Here is a 16,021-nt window from a genome sequence, read left to right as displayed (position 1 = left end):
ACGACATATATATATATATTATATAAATATAAATATATATATATATATATATATATATATATATATATATATATATATATATATATATATATATATATATATATATATATATATATATATATATATATATATATATATATATATATATATATATAAATATGCAATAAGGTCACAATAACAGGAGATATTATCACAATATACAGGACAACCACTGTGAAGAAATAGTGAAATTCCAAGCGCTTTCGTGATTTCTCATATTAGTAATTTATACATGGGTTTTTTTGGATACAAGAGTGCTTAACACAATCCTTCCTAATAGAGCTAAGTGGTTTAAAGATGTTGGTGCTTTTTTGTGTCCTATGCCTAAAAATGTAGATATAAACCATTTCCTTGTTAAATTAAATAGCTTAGCTCATTCTATACATTTTACTGTTGAGTTCGAAGAAAATAACTCATTGCCTTTCCTAGATGCTTTAATTAATAAGGGTAACAATGATTTTAAATTTTAAATTTATAGAAAACCAACAAATAACTGTTCAGTATTCTCATCATTGTTTTAGAGTTTTACGTATTTGTAGTCCAGAGTTCATAGATGAAGAAATATTCAAAATTTATGAAATAACTAATGATCTAAAATATCCAAGAAACTTAACTGATAAATCCTTTAAAATATTTAGAAACACTTTTTACAATTCAAAAAAAGGGATAACCAACCTTATTCAACTAAAAATATGTTAGTTCTCCCTTACCATGAAAATTTGGTTATGTCTTCTCTACATGAGAATTTTAATACCAAAGTTGTGTTTAAAAATCTTGACACTGTTAAAAAACTTTTGATAAAAAATCCCCCTAAAATGCTGGCAGGTGTGTCTATAAGATTCCTTGTTAAATATGTGATAAAGTTTATTACGGTCAAACTGGTAAAAGTCTTGAACTTAGGTTAAAATAACATAAATATAGCATCAGAACTGGACAAGATTCTAAAGTTCTGTTTATTCATGTGAGAGATTTTAACCATCAAGCAAGTCCATGGTCGACACGAATATAATAGAATCATATTTCATAAAAAGTAGTTTTGAAAATAATAAGAATATTTCTTTTGGTTTATATAAATTAGGGATCGATACCATGCCTAACCCTTCTAGGGTAGGGTAGGTGCCTGAGCCCGAGCCTTTAGCTCATAAGACTGTTATTCCCATTTGCTCCCTTGGGGCGGGGATGGCAGACCAGAGAGGCCTAGCTTGTGGCTAGGCCTGGGGACAGTTGGTCCCAAAAATGAGGAGGTACTGGTGCCTCCTCCCATGGGAGACTTAGGTCTCAGACACTCTCTGAAGAAGGAGCCAAGGCCGGGCCACCACTTGGAAAAGGCCCGGGCTGGGAGAATACCGGCGAATAATTAATAATAAATATATAAATTGGATTCATTTATAATTAATAAAATTTGGGAAGAATTTAAGGTACATTAGACAAATTTTTGAGTAGAATATAAGCTGTGTTTCAGGGATCACTGACTACCTACCTACATCATCATAAAAAGTCAGGTGTTGTTATTGGAAGGGAGGGGAGGGAGGGGGGGAGGGGAGTGAGGTGTAGTCTCGTCCTTATAATGTCTTCCTGTTAACCTTTTATTGTCATAGTTCCTTGATAATGTGAGAAGTCACGTAAACCCTTGGAATTTCACTATTTTTACGCAGTAGCGGTTCTGCATATATATATATATATATATATATATATATATATATATATATATATATATATATATATATATATATATATATATATATATATAAAATATATATATATATATATATATATATATATATATATATATATATATATATATATATATATATATATATATATATATATATATATATATATATATATATATATATATATATATATATATATATATATTCTTCCTTGAAGTCTTTTTATGCACTTCTATATATATATATATATATATATATATATATATATATATATATATATATATATATATATATATATAAATATATATATATATATATATATATATATATATATATATATATATATATTCTTCCTTGAAGTCTTTTTATGCACTTCTATATATATATATATATATATATATATATATATATATATATATATGCAATATATATATATATATATATATAATATATACATATATATATATGTAATATATACATATATATATATGTAATATATACATATATATATATATGTAATATATACATATATATATATATATATATATATATATATATATATATATATATATATATATATATATATATATATATATATATATATATATATATATATATAATATAATTTTATTATTTTTTTTTTTTTTTTTTATTATCACACTGGCCGATTCCCACCAAGGCAGGGTGGCCCGAAAAAGAAAAACTTTCACCATCATTCACTCCATCACTGTCTTGCCAGAAGGGTGCTTTACACTTCAGTTTCCAAACTGCAACATTAACACCCCTCCTTCAGAGTGCAGGCACTGTACTTCCCATCTCCAGGACTCAAGTCCGGCCTGCCGGTTTCCCTGAATCCCTTCATAAATGTTACTTTGCTCACACTCCAACAGCACGTCAAGTATTAAAAACCATTTGTCTCCATTCACTCCTATCAAACACGCTCACGCATGCCTGCTGGAAGTCCAAGCCCCTCGCACACAAAACCTCCTTTACCCCCTCCCTCCAACCCTTCCTAGGCCGACCCCTACCCCTATTATATATATTATATATATATATATATATATATATATATATATATATATATATATATATATATATATATATATATATATATATATTATATATATATATATATATATATGTCGTGCCGAATATGTAAAACTGGTCAATTAGCAAGAACTCATATAAAATTAAGTCCGTTCAAAAATTTTCTCTTATACGTTTAAAGATATATTTTTTCATTAATGTTAATGTAAAATTTTTTAATTTTGCACCAAAAGAATCTTAGAAAACTTACCTAACCTTATTATAACAAGAACAATTTATTTTAGCCTAACCTAACTAAATATATTTTAGATTTGTTTACAGTAATTTAATACTAAACAAACACAGTGAAATATATATTTTTCGTTAGGTTCAGAATGATTTTGGCGAAATTATTGCATACACAAATTTTCACTTGTCCTATATGGCAAGATGAACGTTGCTATTTAAGCCAAGATCGCAAGTTCTGCCTATTCGGCACGACATATATATATATATATATATATATATATATATATATATATATATATATATATATATATATATATACATATATATATACAGGATGGGGTCCACCTCTGGTGTAAATTGTGGGACCCATAGCCTCGGAGAAGTGGATAAAAAGGCTTCAAGGAAGAATATTTGGATTTCTTCCTGAAGCCGTTTGAATATTCCACTTCCCCTACCACCCCATCTTTTCATTCTTTTTTTTACCAATAGGAATATTTTATTACATAATATGGTACAGAAGATTTAAGAGATACATTGTTGATATAAAGGTGGCATATACGGTACATGTTGTTACGTGTGTATCACCGATTATAAGGCGAAATCTCATCCAGCTCCTCAGAGCTGGGGCGTGTGCCCAAAATACAGCAGGCATTACCTCTTTGAACAGCCGCACTGACCCGCTGGAACAGAAAACTAGCTGCCCTGGGATCCCTAGTTACCCTGATGAGTCTTTTTCCCAGCTCCTTAAGGAATTTAGATGCATTCTTTCTCCATGAGCCAAGGGTCTCTGAACCTATGGGAATAAACATATAGTGATGGGCAAGTTCTCCATATTTTCTAGACTTTTGGGACTCCCTGAAGCTGGCAGCTGCCCTTCCTTCCTCCCTGGTATATATATATATATATATATATATATATATATATATATATATATATATATATATATATATATATATATATATATATATATATATATATATGCAAAACAACCAATGTGAAAGAATAGAGAAATTCCAAGCGCTTTCGTGACTACTCACATTATCAAGGAACGACATATATATATACACACACACACACACACACACACACACACACACACACACACAAATATATATATATATATATATATATATATATATATATATATATATATATATATATATATATATATATATATATATATATATATATATATATATGTCGTGCCGAATAGGCAGAACTTGCGATGTTGGCCTAAATAGCAACGTTCATCTTGCCATATAGGACAAGTGAAAATTTGTGTATGCATTAATTTCGCCAAAATCATTCTGAACCCAACGAAAAAAATATATTTGATTGTATTTGTTTAGTACTAAATTGTTGTAAACGTATTTAAAATATATTTAGTTGGGTTAGGCTAAAATAAATTGCTCTTGTTATAATAAGGTTAGGTAAGTTTTCTAAGATTCTTTTGGTGCAAAATTAAAAATTTTTACATTAACATTAATGAAAAATATATATCTTTAAACGTAAATAGAAAATTTCAGAAAGGACTTAATTTTAAATGACTTCTTCCTAATTGACCAGTTTTACATATTCGGCACGACATACATACATATATATATATATATATATATATATATATATATATATATATATATATATATATATATATATATATATATATATATATATATATATATATATATATACATATATATATATATATATATATATATATATATATATATATATATATATATATATATATATATATATATATATATATATATATATATATATATATATATATATATATATATGCAAAACAACCACTCTGAAAGAATAGAGAAATTCCAAGCACTTTCGTGACTACTCACATTATCAAGGATAATGTGAGTAGTCACGAAAGTGCTTGGAATTTCTCTATTCTTTCAGAGTGGTTGTTTTGCATATTCTGAAATCACCTGTTTACTGTGATCTTATTGCATATATATATATATATATATATATATATATATATATATATATATATATATATATATATATATATATATATATATATATATATATATATATAATTATTGTGACCACGAACGAGTAGTATTGATCAATAACAACACTGCACTAGCCAAGGACTCGAACCCATGCTGCTTTGGCCTGACTCATGGTGAGAAAAAAAACACATGACGCCCTAATCCACTGGACCATACGATCCTTAAGAGTAGCGCATCCAGCGGAACTGTATGTTGTACTGGCTACCCAAAGACACACGATTGTGTGGATGACTCTAGACCAATTTCATTCTAGTCCCTGTTTGGTGTATTAGTTCAACGAGCAGTATTTTATATTACTGTGACCACGAACGAGTGATATTGATCAATAACAACACTGCACTAGCCAAGGACTCGAACCCATGCTGCTTTGGCCTGCCTCATGGTGAGCTACTCTTAAGGATCGTATGGTCCAGTGGATTAGGGCGGTATGTGTTTTTGCCCACCATGAGGCAGGCCAAAGCAGCATTGGTTCGAGTCCTTGGCTAGTGCAGTGTTGTTATTGATCAATACTACTCGTTCGTGGTCACAATATATATATATATATATATATATATATATATATATATATATATATATATATATATATATATATATATATGTTTGTTTAAAAAGCTTTTTGTAACATTTACGAAATTGGGATTAAACTTTATTGGAAAACTGTATAGCCAACATAATATAGTTAAGGTTTATAGAGGATAATGGAAGAACATTATGTACATGTCTATACAAACTAATAGTTCCTACATAATTCCAAATGAGCAGGAACAAAAACAGTTTTTTACAGTTAGAACTTATCCTTATGACTAAGACAACTTACCAACAATAAAGTCGTACTTGGAAACGAGGGGACTGGAGAGGTCGTAGTCTTTGTGAACAGAGTTATTGATGACTGCGAGCAACAGGAGGCGCAACAGAGGCAACATTCCACTAAGAATCAGTCCTCTGCCCGCCATCATAGTACCATAATTCGTCAGCAGTGCCCTAGTGACTCGAAGTGTAGGCCTCATCCTGCTTCTCGGGGCCTCCCACAAGCTGCAAAACACGAGTAATGCCAACTATCCCACAGTTTGCAGAGGAAATTTTAGGTGGAGGTTTGGTGGTCCAGGACGGACCGAAATGTCATCTCTAGTGCTTCAGATGACATTTATTCATCATTTAAGCAATACGAAAACCGAATGACAATTTACATTAAGCTCATTGTTCTTTATGTGAAATGGGGTATTATATACAGATGTATGCATATAATCCAGTGTAAATACTCTCAGCGTATATACTCTGAGAGTACTTTAATTCCTGTGTATACCTTGAGGGTGTTTCGGGTGCCACCGCTTCTGCGTCCCGGTCCTTGACCAGGCCTTACGGGGCATTAGGGCCTGCTTAACCAGGTTGTTAATGGTAGCCGAACGCAAGCCGACGTACAAACTACAGCCCAGTTAGTCGGGAACTGACTTAATGTGCCTGCCTAGCTCCTTGAAGACAGCCAGGGGTCCATTGGTAATCCACCCATATGTATGTTGGGAGGAAGTTGAACAATCTTGGGCCCCTGACAATTATGTGTTGTCTCTTAACGCAGTTCTTGGCCCGCTTGATTTTCATGGGGGAGGGGGGAATATTACACTTCCTGCCGAGTTTTTTGCTTTCGTAAGGACTGATTTCCGTGTGTAGATTTGGGACTAGTCTCTCTAAGATTTTTCATGTATATATTATCATGTATCTTTCTCGCCTGCATTCCAAGGAGTACAGGTCAAGGGACTTCACCTGTTCCCTGTAACTGAAGTGCTTTATTGTACTTATACGTGCAGTGAAATTTATATATAATATATATATATATATATATATATATATATATATATATATATATATATATATATATATATATATATATATATATATATATATATATATATATCTTCTTCAGGTCTGCAATTTCACCTGCCTTGAAAGGGGGCGTTAATGTACAGCAATATTCCAGCCAAGAGAGAACAAGCGATCTGAAGAAAATCATCATTGGCTTGGCATCCCTACCTATGAAGGTTCTCATTATCCATCCTATCATTTTCCTAGCAGATGTGGTACTCCACATTAGTTTTTCGCTCTGTTTTGTAGTTGGAATTTGTTTTATACTCTGATCCAGTTTTTAATTCCTCGAGTTTTCCATAGTAAGACATTAAAATAACCTTGATTCTTGTGTACAAGTGAATTTTCAGCCTTATTAACGCCATGTAGTCAACAAGCTTCAAACATATTAATTTGACTTTATATTTAGGATATGTCAAAGAAGCAAGTCAGGAACAAGGAGGGCGGTAGGAAGTGAGCAAGTTATCTTCACTCGCCACTACCGCCCACAGGATAGGTGTGCATCATAAAGATATAAAAACATAAGAAAGGAGGAACACTGCAGAAGGCCTACTGGCCCATACAAACTAAATTAACTAAACTAGCAAGAGATAAACTATTAATGTTGCAGTGGTTCTTGACAGATGTACTCGAGTCAGTGGCCTTCTCGATGTAAACATTGGAATTATTGTTACATAAGACTATTCAAGGGAAAGTACCTTGATGTTGGTGAAAGGCCCTTGATCAAAGAAATTGGAGCTTCCCTACCATTTTTTAATCAATCCTGATTAAATCCCATTCCCAGACGCTGTATAACCTTATGGATTTATTGCTTCACCGTGAATATAATAACTTTACAACAGAATTAAACGAAGTTAAACTTAATTTTTAATATGTTATAAGCATACAAATTAATTTAACATATTTGTAGAGGGACTGTAATTAGCTCGTCATGAAGTTGTGTGAATATTATTATTATTATGCGATGTTGCTCCTTCAAGGGCTGTACCTTGATGCTGGTGAAGGCTTTTTGATCCAAGGAATTAGAACTACCATTCCCTCTCCTTGGATTAAATCTGATTGCTTCGGATGGAAACATTAGGACGTGTTTTCTTAAGACACCTGTTGTCCCTGTTCACCCATCAGTAAAATGGGTACCTGGGTGTTAGTCGACTGGTGTGGGTCGCAACCTTGGAAATAAAGTAATTTCCAGTGGGTTTATTGCAGTTTTATTTGGCTATATTTTATAGTTGTAGCAATGACGTCAAACAGGTCTTCAAAAGAAATATTAATGGAGACAGGTCTTCTATTAATGGAGACAGGTCTTCTATAAATAAACTAGTTGAGACAGGTCTTCTTGGCAGTCCAGTGGCCACCCGTCTCCTATTAATTAATGGAGACAGGTCTTCTATTAATGGAGACAGGTCTTCTATTAATGGAGACAGGTCTTCTATTAATGGAGACAGGTCTTCTATTAATGGAGACAGGTCTTCTATTAATGGAGGCAGGTCTTCTATTAATGGAGACAAGTCTTCTATTAATGGAGACAGGTCTTCTATTAATGGAGGCAGGTCTTCTATTAATGGAGACAAGTCTTCTATTAATGGAGACAGGTCTTCTATTAATGGAGACAGGTCTTCTATTAATGGAGACAGGTCTTCTATTAATGGAGACAGGTCTTCTATTAATGGAGACAGGTCTTCTATTAATGGAGACAGGTCTTCTATTAATGGAGACAGGTCTTCTATTAATGGAGACAGGTCTTCTGAAGACAGGTCTTCTCTTTAATGGGACAGGTCTTCTATTAATGGAGACAAGTCTTCTATTAATGGAGACAGGTCTTCTATTAATGGAGACAAGTCTTCTATTAATGGGGACAGGTCTTCTATTAATGGAGACAGGTCTTCTATTAATGGAGACAGGTCTTCTATTAATGGAGACAGGTCTTCTATTAATGGAGACAAGTCTTCTATTAATGGAGACAGGTCTTCTATTAATGGAGACAGGTCTTCTATTAATGGAGACAGGTCTTCTATTAATGGAGACAGGTCTTCTATTAATGGAGACAGGTCTTCTCTTAATGGAGACAGGTCTTCTATTAATGGAGACAGGTCTTCTATTAATGGAGACAGGTCTTCTATTAATGGAGACAGGTCTTCTATTAATGGAGACAGGTCTTCTATTAATGGAGACAGGTCTTCTATTAATGAAGACAGGTCTTCTCTTAATGGAGACAGGTCTTCTGTTAATTGAGACAGGTCTTCTATTAATGGAGACAGGTCTTCTATTAATGGAGACAGGTCTTCTATTAATGGAGACAGGTCTTCTATTAATGGAGACAGGTCTTCTATTAATGGAGACAGGTCTTCTATTAATGGAGACAGGTCTTCTATTAATGGAGACTATTAATGGAGGCAGGTCTTCTATTAATGGAGACAGGTCTTCTATTAATGAAGGCAGGTCTTCAGGTCTTCTATTAATGGAGACTATTAATGGAGATGTCTTCTATTAATGGAGACAGGTCTTCTATTAATGGAGACAGGTCTTCTATTAATGGAGACAGGTCTTCTATTAATGGAGACAGGTCTTCTATTAATGGAGACAGGTCTTCTATTAATGGAGACAGGTCTTCTATTAATGGAGACAGGTCTTCTATTAATGGAGACAAGTCTTCTATTAATGGAGACAGGTCTTCTATTAATGGAGACAAGTCTTCTATTAATGGAGACAAGTCTTCTATTAATGGAAACAGGTCTTCTATTAATGGAGGCAGGTCTTCTATTAATGGAGACAGGTCTTCTATTAATGGAGACAGGTCTTCTATTAATGGAGACAAGTCTTTATTAATGGAGACAGGTCTTCTATTAATGGAGATGTCTTCTATTAATGGAGGCAGGTCTTCTATTAATGGAGATGTCTTCTATTAATGGAGACAAGTCTTCTATTAATGGAGATGTCTTCTATTAATGGAGGCAGGTCTTCTATTAATGGAGACAGGTCTTCTATTAATGGAGACAGGTCTTCTATTAATGGAGACAGGTCTTCTATTAATGGAGACAAGTCTTTATTAATGGAGACAGGTCTTCTATTAATGGAGACAGGTCTTCTATTAATGGAGACAGATCTTCTATTAATGGAGACAGGTCTTCTATTAATGGAGACAGGTCTTCTATTAATGGAGACGAGTCTTCTATTAATGGAGACAGGTCTTCTATTAATGGAGGCAGGTCTTCTATTAATGGAGACAAGTCTTCTATTAATGGAGATGTCTTCTATTAATGGAGGAAGGTCTTCTATTAATGGAGACAGGTCTTCTATTAAAGGAGACAAGTCTTTATTAATGGAGACAGGTCTTCTATTAATGGAGACAGGTCTTCTATTAATGGAGACAAGTCTTCTATTAATGGAGACAAGTCTTCTATTAATGGAAACAGGTCTTCTATTAATGGAGACAGATCTTCTATTAATGGAGACAGGTCTTCTATTAATGGAGACAGGTCTTCTATTAATGGAGACAGGTCTTCTATTAATGGAGACAGGTCTTCTATTAATGAAGACAGGTCTTCTATTAATGGAGACAAGTCTTCTATTAATGGAGACAAGTCTTCTATTAATGGGGACAGGTCTTCTATTAATGGAGACAGGTCTTCTATTAATGGAGACAGATCTTCTATTAATGGAGACAGGTCTTCTATTAATGGAGACAGGTCTTCTATTAATGGAGACAGATCTTCTATTAATGGAGACAGGTCTTCTATTAATGGAGACAGATCTTCTATTAATGGAGACAGGTCTTCTATTAATGGAGACAGGTATCCACTAAGACAGGCCTTTAGTTAATGAAGACTAGCCTCCAATTTCCATTAATGGAGACCATTAGCGGCTAGCAGACACCTCCAACTTTTCTGTGTCAATGTCAATATACCGAGAAATTTATCATAAATGAATGTAAACTGGTAAGCTCGGAGCTTTGGAATGAAGGTACGAATCCAAATGGTTCTCTTCTTGAACTGGCTCATGCTATGACAGGTTTTGATATATGCAGACAGTCTATTCCACTCTTTTATCGCAGTACAAAAAAAAAGTCTTTGAACCCCTTGGAGCATCAATTTTTTTTTTTGTACTCGGACTAGTTTTGACCGGTCCATTGCAGCCCACGTGTCAGTAAGATGAAGGTTGGGTATATGATTTTAGCCAAAGCTGAGAGGCTGCTGGAGGCTTCCCAACCACTGTACCCGCTGGTATTAAACACGACTGATAGTGGGGCGCATGTATTGCTACCTACCACGGCTGGTGTGATGAAGGGACGCACTACAGAGCAAGTTTTTTATTGGAACGACGTTTTGAGTTTTGAGGATCTTTATCAAGATATAGAGAGGGGTCCGTGGTTCGATCCCCGACAAAGTGAAAACGTTTGGCATGTTTCCTTACACCTGCTGTCCCTATTAACCCAATAATAATATAGGTACCTGGGGTGTTAGTCGACCGTTGTGGGTCTACCCCAGAGAGTGGAAGTATACCTTAGATATGCCTGGGCTTTGAAATCAGCATATAATCATGTTAGGGTAAGAAGTATTATTGAGATATTTTATTTTACCTAATTAACTTAAGACACTGTTTTCTTACTTTTACCCTTTAGTGAATATTAGAATCATAACTGACATAGACAGAGATATAAGCCACAGCACCGTGTCCTCCTTTGCTGACGATATCAGAACTTGAATGACAGTGTCATCCACTGAAGACACTGCAAATCTCAAAGCAGACATTAATCAAGTCTTAAATGGACCTCAGAAAATAAAATGAAGTTCAATGAAGACAAATTTCAATTACTCTGCTATGGAAAACTCGAGGAAATAAAAACTGGATCGGAGTATAAAACAAATTCCAACCACATAACAGAGCGAGAAACTAATGTGAAGAACCTAGGAGTGATAATGTAAGAGAATCTCACTTTCAAAGATCACATCAATGTCTCTACCTCATCTGCTAAGAAACTGAAAGGATGGATAATGAGAACCTTCAAAACTAGGGATGCCAAGCCAATGATGATTCCCTTCAAATTGCTTGGTCTCTCTTGGCTGGAATATTTTTATTCACTTTCGGCCCCTTTCAAGACAGGAGAAATTGCAGACCTAGATAATATACAGAGAACTTTCAGTACACATATAAGTACCATAAATTAAAACCTAAATTACTGGGAACGGTTGAAGTTCCTTAACTTATACTCCCTGGAACACAGGCAGGAAAGATATATGAGAATATGAACTTTGGAAATCCTAGAGAGACTAGTCTCAAATCTGCACCCGGAAATCACTCCCTTCGAAAGCAAAAGACTCGGCAGGAGATGCAACATCCCTCCAATGAAAAGCAGGGGCGCCGCGAGTACGAAAAGAGACAACACTACGTGTGTCAGGAGCCCAAGACTGTTCAACTGCCTCGCAGCATACGTAAGGGGGATTACCAATAAGGACCTTAATGAAAATAAGCCACTTTATCTGACTTCTTTGGGTTATCCTAGATTCTCTACACATATGCTGCTGTGTATGATAATCTATGTAACTGTATTTTTGTGTACCTGAATAAACTTACTAATAGACCCCTGGCTGTCTTTAAGGCGGCGCTGGACAGGCACCTAAAGTCAGTTCTTGAGGACAGGAGGGTCAGAGGAGACATGATAACAACATACAAAATACTGCGTGAATAGACAAGGTGGACAAAGACAGGATGTTCCAGAGAGGGGACACAGAAACAAGGGGTCACAATTGGAAGCTGAAGACTCAGACGAGTCACATGGATGTTAGGAAGTACTTCTTCAGTCACAGAGTCGCCAGGAAGTGAAATAGCCTAGCAAGTGATGTAGTGGAGGCAAGAACCATACATAGCTTTAAGACGAGGTATGACAAAGCTCAGGCAGTAGAGAGAGAGGACCTAGTAGCGAGCAGTGAAGAGGCGGGGCCAGGAGCTGAGTATCGACCCCTACAACCACAATTAGGTGAGTAAACACACAAGGTGGACAGAGACAGGATGTTCCAGAGATAGGACACAGAAACAAGGGGTCACAATTGGAAGTTGAAGACTCGGATGAGTCAAAGGGATGTTAGGAAGTATTTCTTCAGCCACAAAGTTGTTAGGAAGTGGAATAGTCTGGGAAGTGATGTAGTGGAGGCAGGATCTATACATAGAGCGGGTAAAGTGACTGAGTAGCGACCAGTGAAGAGGCGGGGCCAGGAGCTGAGACTCAACCCCTGCAATCACAACTAGGTGAAGCGCAATTTATTTCAGCCTAACCCAACTAAATATATTTTAGATTTGTTTACAATAATTTAATACACACACACACACATATATATATATATATATATATATATATATATATATATAGTGTGTGTGTGTGTTAGTATATTCGACTGTGACTTTACCTGTGACTGAACGCTGCACCAATCCCGAGATTAGTTGTCCTCACCTAGGCAGTTCTTCGACTGTGACCACTGTCATGTACATACATCCCACATTAACTCTCTGACCTTGGTGTATCCCACGTCTTTCAGGTTTCATACGCCAGTCTAATTTTCACTAAACCTGTTTTGAGTTACTTGGCAATAAGTGGAAGCTCGATATTACGTCTGCTAAGCGCGAGATCCACCAAACGTACGTAAAGAATAAAAATGGCACAATACCCTGACTGGCTAATGGTCCAAGTCGAACCAAAACGTCGTCGTAAGCTTCAGTCTCCTACGTGCTGGTTATTTGTGTACTCGTGTGTAGCCAGCGATGGGGCTGATTCATCATGTGTGTAGACAACGATGTTGGTGATCCATCAAGTGTGTAGACAACGATGTTAGTGATCCATTATGTGTGTAGACAACGATGTTGGTGATCCATCATGTGTGTAGACAACGATGTTAGTGATCCATTATGTGTGTAGACAACGATGTTAGTGATCCATCATGTGTGTAGACAACGATGTTCGTGATCCATCATATGTGTAGACAACGATGCTGCTGATTCATCCCACTTGTGTTGTCAGTGACGCAGCTGATGTATCACAAGGGTACAACGAGTGATCAACTGGTTTATCGCACGTGTGTAGCCAGTGACGCAGTTGCCTCACACAAGGTCGTCTGGCCTTGACTCTTGCCAATAATCCAGTACCCTGGCAATAAGGAAATTCTTTTAGAATTCTTTTAGAATAATTATATTTGTAAAATTATCTAAACTCTTTCTCTATTACAGAAAAACAGATTTAAGGCCAAAAGGTTCAATTAAGCTCCCAGGTTATCTTATAATTTCATTGCCAGTCCTGATAGTTAAAAAAGAAATCGGTTCTGTCCCCCTGGAACCCAATATTTTTCCATGTTTTCTTATGTATCGAAAGTAAAGCTTGTTTATGTAGAGGTATGAGCATTAAAAACACATAACTCAATCTGCCGTGAGTCAGCGTAACCAGTCTAGCCGATAAATCCCAACAAGTAGCATGAGATATATATAACTTGGCAGTGTCAAGACGCAGGGATTTTCCACGTCCTCTCACAATGTTTCCTAGAAACTCTATCTCTGAGCTTGCATTCTATGCCTTGGTTTTCACGTTGCTGCTCAAATACCCACACTGTTTACTTCTGAGCCTCATTATTCTCCTTGCTGTATCACATCTATTGCCGTTTCCTTGTTACAGCTAAGGAACTCTGTTCTTTAACTGATGTTAAAATGCTAGAGTAACTGACATAACTTGGGGTGGCCCGGTGGCCTGGTGGCTAAAGCTCCCGCTTCACACACGAGGGCCCGGGTTCGATTCCCGGCGGGTGAAAACGTTTCGACACGTTTCCTTACACCTGTTGTCCTGTTCACCTAGCAGCAAATAGGTACCTGGGTGTTAGTCGACTGGTGTGGGTCGCATCCTGGGGGACAAGATTAAGGACCCCAATGGAAATAAGTTAGGCAGTCCTCGATGACGCACTGACTTTCTTGGGTTATCCTGGGTGGCTAACCCTCCGGGGTTAAAAATCCGAACGAAATCTTATCTTAACTTTTGGGTCAGGGTGTTAGTTTGATGCTGCCGTGTTTCACCTGTTCTTGATTGTCTATCATCTACTGTTTCACCTGTTCTTGATTGTCTATCATCTACTGTTTCACCTGTTCTTGATTGTCTATCATCTACTGTTTCACCTGTTCTTGATTGTCTATCATCTACTGTTTCACCTGTTCTTGATTGTCTATCATCTGCTGTTTCACCTGTTCTTGATTGTCTATCATCTGCTGTTTCACCTGTTCTTGATTGTCTATCATCTACTGTTTCACCTGTTCTTGATTGTCTATCATCTACTGTTTCACCTGTTCTTGATTGTCTATCATCTACTGTTTCACCTGTTCTTGATTGTCTATCATCTACTGTTTCACCTGTTCTTGATTGTCTATCATCTGCTGTTTCACCTGTTCTTGATTGTCTATCATCTACTGTTTCACCTGTTCTTGATTGTCTATCATCTACTGTTTCACCTGTTCTTGATTGTCTATCATCTACTGTTTCACCTGTTCTTGATTGTCTATCATCTACTGTTTCACCTGTTCTTGATTGTCTATCATCTACTGTTTCACCTGTTCTTGATTGTCTATCATCTGCTGTTTCACCTGTTCTTGATTGTCTATCATCTACTGTTTCACCTGTTCTTGATTGTCTATCATCTACTGTTTCACCTGTTCTTGATTGTCTATCATCTGCTGTTTCACCTGTTCTTGATTGTCTATCATCTACTGTTTCACCTGTTCTTGATTGTCTATCATCTGCTGTTTCACCTGTTCTTGATTGTCTATCATCTACTGTTTCACCTGTTCTTGATTGTCTATCATCTACTGTTTCACCTGTTCTTGATTGTCTATCATCTACTGTTTCACCTGTTCTTGATTGTCTATCATCTACTGTTTCACCTGTTCTTGATTGTCTATCATCTGCTGTTTCACCTGTTCTTGATTGTCTATCATCTGCTGTTTCACCTGTTCTTGATTGTCTATCATCTACTGTTTCACCTGTTCTTGATTGTCTATCATCTACTGTTTCACCTGTTCTTGATTGTCTATCATCTACTGTTTCACCTGTTCTTGATTGTCTATCATCTGCTGTTTCACCTGTTCTTGATTGTCTATCATCTGCTGTTTCACCTGTTC

At 35.6% G+C, this 16,021-nt stretch overlaps 1 protein-coding gene across 3 annotated transcripts in view; it reads right to left on the bottom strand.

Annotated features, from left to right (window-relative positions):
* Positions 1-13,962, bottom strand: part of LOC128697304 (glucose dehydrogenase [FAD, quinone]) — a 65,891-nt gene extending 51,929 nt beyond the window's left edge. Inside the window, exons 1-2 of one of the 3 annotated variants that reach the window (XM_053788954.2) lie at positions 13,282-13,962; positions 5,841-6,055 (exon numbers count right to left, since the gene is read on the bottom strand). In XM_053788954.2, the coding sequence (XP_053644929.2) occupies positions 5,841-6,030 (190 nt within the window). In that variant the 5' untranslated portion in view covers positions 6,031-6,055; positions 13,282-13,962. The remainder of the gene's footprint in view (positions 1-5,840; positions 6,056-13,281) is intronic. The other 2 variants (XM_053788939.2, XM_053788947.2) reach the window with 2 other exon arrangements.
* Positions 13,963-16,021: the final 2,059 nt, after the last annotated feature.

Source organism: Cherax quadricarinatus, chromosome 31 (genome assembly GCF_038502225.1).
Source record: "Cherax quadricarinatus isolate ZL_2023a chromosome 31, ASM3850222v1, whole genome shotgun sequence".
NCBI classification, from domain to species: domain Eukaryota; kingdom Metazoa; phylum Arthropoda; class Malacostraca; order Decapoda; family Parastacidae; genus Cherax; species Cherax quadricarinatus.
Note: the sequence above shows the minus strand (reverse complement) of the source record. Positions and strands in the feature narration are given on the sequence as shown.